The 5,000-nt window shown below is 44.7% G+C and overlaps 2 protein-coding genes across 2 annotated transcripts in view; one reads left to right on the forward strand and one right to left on the reverse strand.

The window, feature by feature from the left end:
• Window positions 1-188, forward strand: part of LOC126577728 (uncharacterized) — a 9,026-nt gene extending 8,838 nt beyond the window's left edge. The window contains exon 5 of the mRNA XM_050239592.1: window positions 1-188. This exon is cut by the window's left edge and continues 1,344 nt beyond it. The gene's annotated coding sequence lies outside the window, so the exon portion shown is untranslated.
• A 3,359-nt stretch (window positions 189-3,547) lies between these two features.
• LOC126570452 (uncharacterized) lies at window positions 3,548-4,436 on the reverse strand. The gene is made up of 2 exons (XM_050228213.1): window positions 4,327-4,436; window positions 3,548-4,271 (listed from the first exon to the last, which is right to left on the reverse strand). Exons 1-2 carry the CDS (start codon window positions 4,372-4,374, stop codon window positions 3,780-3,782), a joined length of 540 nt encoding a protein of 179 aa, XP_050084170.1. The 5' UTR covers window positions 4,375-4,436; the 3' UTR covers window positions 3,548-3,779.
• Window positions 4,437-5,000: the final 564 nt, after the last annotated feature.

The raw sequence follows: 5,000 nt of genomic DNA on the forward strand, positions 1-5,000 counted from the left end.
GAAAATTGAGGGATGTTTAATCATCGCCAGCGAGCGAGGCGATAACAACGGGGTGGCAAACGTTTTGAGGCCATTAGGCAATATAATATCCTCTCTCGAAAAGCGATGCTAAAGATAATTTTATATGAAAAACATACTTAAATGGAAATAAAGTTTTTCTACTTAACTAATAACCTGCGCTCAGTTTGGTTTGATAGAAGCGACGAGATTCAATAATACTTGTACGAACGAGCAACGTGAACCGGAAACGCCTTGCTCTGTCTCATACGCTCATACTAACATTTTGTTTCGCTTTTATCATTTCTCACGCGCAGCACCAAGGTCGATATTGAGATCGGGAACGGTATCTTCGCCCAGGATGGTACCAACTTTGACCATCGCTACAACGCGCTGGCTCAGAAGCTGTACAAGAGCGAACTGCAGTATCTGGATTTCGTCGGTAACGAAGCGAAATCGGTGCGAGCCATCAACGGCTGGGTTTATAATCAAACCCATGGCCGCATCGGTGACATCCTGTCCCACATAAGCCCGGAAACGATCATGCTTATCATCAATACGCTATACTTCCGTGGTTACTGGGAGGAACCGTTCCTGCCGGTGGCTACCCGTAATCGTCGATTCTTCCCCAACGGTCCCGATGGCCCAGATGCGATCGATGTGCTGACGATGGCCAAAAGCGGTTGCATGCCCTACTATCACTGGCAGGAAGAAAACGTTCGTGTTCTGGGTGTACCGTACAAGCAGAATGTAACGATGTACATCTTCCTGCCGGTCAACTCCACACGCGCTCACGTGCGAGCGTTGCAGGAAAAGATTTCCGCCCAAGCGATCAACGATATTGTGACGAAGATGAAGATGAAGTCGGTTTCGCTCCTGTTGCCTCAGATGCATGTAACCAACTCGTTTAGCCTGAAGAGTGCATTACAGCAGTTGGGATTGTACGCGCTGTTCGATCGAAACAATGCCAATCTATATCGCTTGCTTAGTCTTAACCGCTTCAACGGTGAAGACAGTGAGGACATCCTAGAAGCGTTACAGGACACGAAGGAGAACGCGATCAAGCTCCTGTTGGAAGAGAATCCGGAGTGCCAGGTGCTGGAGAAGCAAGGTGTCGATCGTGTCACCTGCCTAAAGGATAATTGTCGCGTCGGAGAAGGGTTCTGTGTCTGCTGTGCTGAAACGGATGACTTCCGCCGTCGTCGCCGTGATACAACGATGGATTTTGCGGACCAAACCAATTCCACTGTCTATGTGAACGAAATGCTGCACAAGATCGATCTGGTGGTGAACGAACGTGGTACCGAGGGTGGTGCAGCTACGGCAACGCTGATTGATCGCATTTCATCGCAGATCAACTTCATTGTGAACGGACCGTTTCTTATGGTGATCCGTGAGGAAACTACGCGGTTGCCATTGTTCTACGGAGCAATTTACAGCCCTAAGTAATCCAGTACAAACCTCACTGTAACCGACCTCATGCACTGACAGGCCGAATAAATCATTGAGCCACAATTATAAGTTCTTATTGGTCTTACTTAACCGAAAATTACTTATTCGCTTATCTTCTTACGAAAAGCTAAGAGCTTCCCATCATCACCGTCATCTGCATTCGCCATGGCGAAATGGTTTATGATTCTTTTACTAGAAAAATCGAATCTGACGGTATCTCAAAAGGTTTTCAACAAAATTATTTCCCAATTAACCTGACAATGAGTTGTTTAAAGCATAAAAGTGTTAATAGATGCTTACTGTACTAAATTTATACAGTGTAGTGGACTTGCTCTGCTGAAGGAGAAGCTTATCTCTAGTAGTTAATCGACAGTATAACGAATGACTGAAACCTGTTAAGCTGCATTTAAAACAGTAAAGAGTACAGAGAGTAAAGAGCATAAAAAGAACGCATATCGTGGGTCTGAACGCCTTGCTCAATGTCACATTAACCTTCTCTTTCGCTTTTATCATTTCTCACGCACAGAACCGGCGTCAATATTGCGATCGGGAATGGTATCTTCACCCGGAATGGTACCAACTTTGACCAACGCTACAACGCGTTGGCTCAGAAGCTGTACAAGAGCGAGCTCCAGAATCTGGATTACATCGGAAGCGAATTGGAATCGGTTCAGGCTATCAACAGCTGGGTGTACAATCACACGCATGGTCGCATTGATGGAATCGTGTCCCATATCAGCCCGGAAACCGTAATGCTTATCATCAACACGCTGTACTTTCGTGGTTACTGGGAGGAACCGTTCCAGCTGCTTGGTACGAGAGATCGACTCTTCTTCCCAAACGGTCCCGATGGCCCAGATGCGATCGATGTGCCAACGATGGCCAAAAGCGGTTGCATGCCCTACTATCACTGGCAGGAGGAAAACGTACGTGTCCTGGGTGTACCGTACAAGCAGAATGTAACGATGTACATCTTCCTGCCGGTCAACTCCACACGCGCTCACGTACGAGCGTTGCAAGAAAAGATTTCCGCGCAAACGGTAAACGACATTGTAATGAAGATGAAGATGAAGTCGGTTTCGCTCCTATTGCCCCAGATGCATGTCACAAACTCGTTTAGCTTAAAGAACACTTTTCAGCAATTGGGTTTGTATGCGCTCTTCGATCCAAACAATGTCAATCTGTTTCGTTTTGCACGAAATTGGCATTTAATCACTGGAGAAGATGAAGAAGACATACTAGACGCTCTACAGGACACAAAGGAGAACGCGATCAAGTTCCTGCTGGAACAGAACCCAGAGTGTCAGGTGCTGGAGAAGCAAGGTGTCCCTCGCGTTCCCTGCCTGAAGGATCAGTGTGTCTACGGCGGTGGAATGTGTTTCTGCTGCGCTGAAACGGATGACTTTTTCCGCCGCCGCCGTCGGCGTGACACCATAGTAGGCATGTGGGAGCAATTGAATTCTACGATGTATGTGAACGAAGTGCTGCACAAGATCGATCTGACGGTGAACGAACTTGGTACCGAGGGTGGTACAGGTACGTTGACGCTGATTGATCGTATTCCATCGGAGGTAAACTTTGTAGTAAATGGACCGTTTCTTATGATCATCCGTGAGGAAACTACTCGCATGCCCCTGCTCTATGGAGCAGTATACAGCCCGAAATAATCAAAGCAACAGCTAATGCTGTTACTAATACAGTTTTTAATCACGCCTTAACTACAGCCTCGCTGATACTTATCTACACAATTCTGTTACTTTGTGGAGAGAACTAAGAAGTAATAAAGAAATAAAAATATAAATATTCTTACCTCAGATTAGTCTACTTTGATATCTTAACCTTATAGCATGGAGTGGCGGCTTGGAGCGTTTCGAATTGTTCTAGCAAAATTATTATCACTTCGAAACCTTAGTCTAAAGGTTAAAAACGTAAAATTAAATCAAATAAACACACAATTAATGTTCGTAACAAGTGAAATCTGGAAAACAACGACGAAAATGCAAATAAGTCGCGGCACAGACGCGAAGTAATGGTCACGATCTTTCTTTCTGCGGAAGGAATCTTTGATACATAGACTACTTCGATAGGTTTTGATGAATTTATAGCACGTGCAAGTTGATTTGATCTCGGTAATTGGACCACACGAACAAACTGCTCTCACTACTTAACACTTCACAAACACTTCTTAATTATTATCTTCTTCCTTATTATTCTATCATTCTGTCCGTATTTTTTTGGAATAGAAGCATTCGCTTCGGCGATTAATTTTCACTTGCAAATAATGGATCATACATTGTGAATGCAACATATTTTAACTATTTACCAGCCTATCATACAATCAGTTCGAGTTTACGAATAGTTTCCTCAACCTGCGTTTTATCCATTTCGAAGCTAAGCGTCCGGGACCGCGCATCAGCATCCCGGCAAGCTAGCGTAACCGTACACAGTTGCTTGCGGAACGAGGCCAAGCTGCTACTTCCCATCACCCAGCTAACATTCCAATCAAACCATTCCACCAACGGAACCCCACCCTCTCGCCGATTTACCTCATCAATCAGTTTCTGTGCTATTTCCGGTTTCCGCAGATTCACTATCTCCAGCACACGGTCCTGCTGGTCCGGGGCAAGATTCGTGAAATGTGACCGAAAGCGATCATCGTCGAGTTCTCCCACACAATAGTTGCGGACGAGATTTTCAAAGTGCTTTAGAAGCGTCTTCAATTCCTCGCTAGCCGCCGGGTGTCTCAGCAAATTGGCCAACCTTTCCCGGGTGTGTTGGGACCGCGGCACTTCAACGATGAAATCCACAAGCAAAAAAACGGCCTGCAATAGTCGGGATAGTTTAGCGATAGCGCTACACATTGAAAGTTAGTCTTACCTCAGTGAAGTCATCTTTATTGGCTGTTTTAATGATGATATCTAACATATTTCACAGGTTTTTCCACAAAAAAGCTCACAAAAACTCGATAAGAAACACGAACCTTCCGGCGAACGCGAGAAACGTCAAATGATTTGTTTATCAACAATAATCCCAGGAAACCATGCTGCATACAAGATCTGGGTCAGTGGCTGTTCGAAAGAGCTGAAGTAGTGCCCTGAAGTAGCTGAAAAGTTTTAAAATGATTCGGAAAACCAAACAGATCGCAAATGCAGCGAACGTAACGAACGTGTAAAAAAGAAGTAGAGAAAGATGGCAGATAACAATAAAAACACATTTCGAATTTCTGTATTACCGTCGCATCGTTTTAAGAGTTACTTTTATTCGTTTATTTTGATTTCAAATTTGATGATGGATTCGTTACAATAATGTACCAGAACAAAGGTAAAACGGTATAGCATATATGATGCCCCGTGGGAGACCATGATGAGCGAGGGCCCGAGAGCATTTCATGCTTCGAATGCGAATGTGCCGGACACTCCTACGTTAGAGCGCAAACAACCTTTTCGAGGTATTTTTGACCGAATTATCATGTGTCTGTACGCCTAAAATGAGGACCTAGCTGTTTCATTCAATCGGCTACGACATTCTACTGTAAGCGTCGAGCGTTGTAA

This window comes from Anopheles aquasalis, chromosome 2 (genome assembly GCF_943734665.1).
Source record: "Anopheles aquasalis chromosome 2, idAnoAquaMG_Q_19, whole genome shotgun sequence".
NCBI lineage: Eukaryota > Metazoa > Arthropoda > Insecta > Diptera > Culicidae > Anopheles > Anopheles aquasalis.

What these genes read in the sequence shown, in the direction of transcription:
- LOC126570452 (XM_050228213.1), bottom strand. Translation starts at nt 4,374, where the DNA reads ATGTTAGATATCATCATTAAAACAGCCAATAAAGATGACTTCACTGAG. An exon ending in ATAAAGATGACTTCACTGAG is followed by an intron (nt 4,272 to 4,326) that starts GTAAGACTAACT and finishes CGACTATTGCAG; the next exon opens with GCCGTTTTTTTGCTTGTGGA.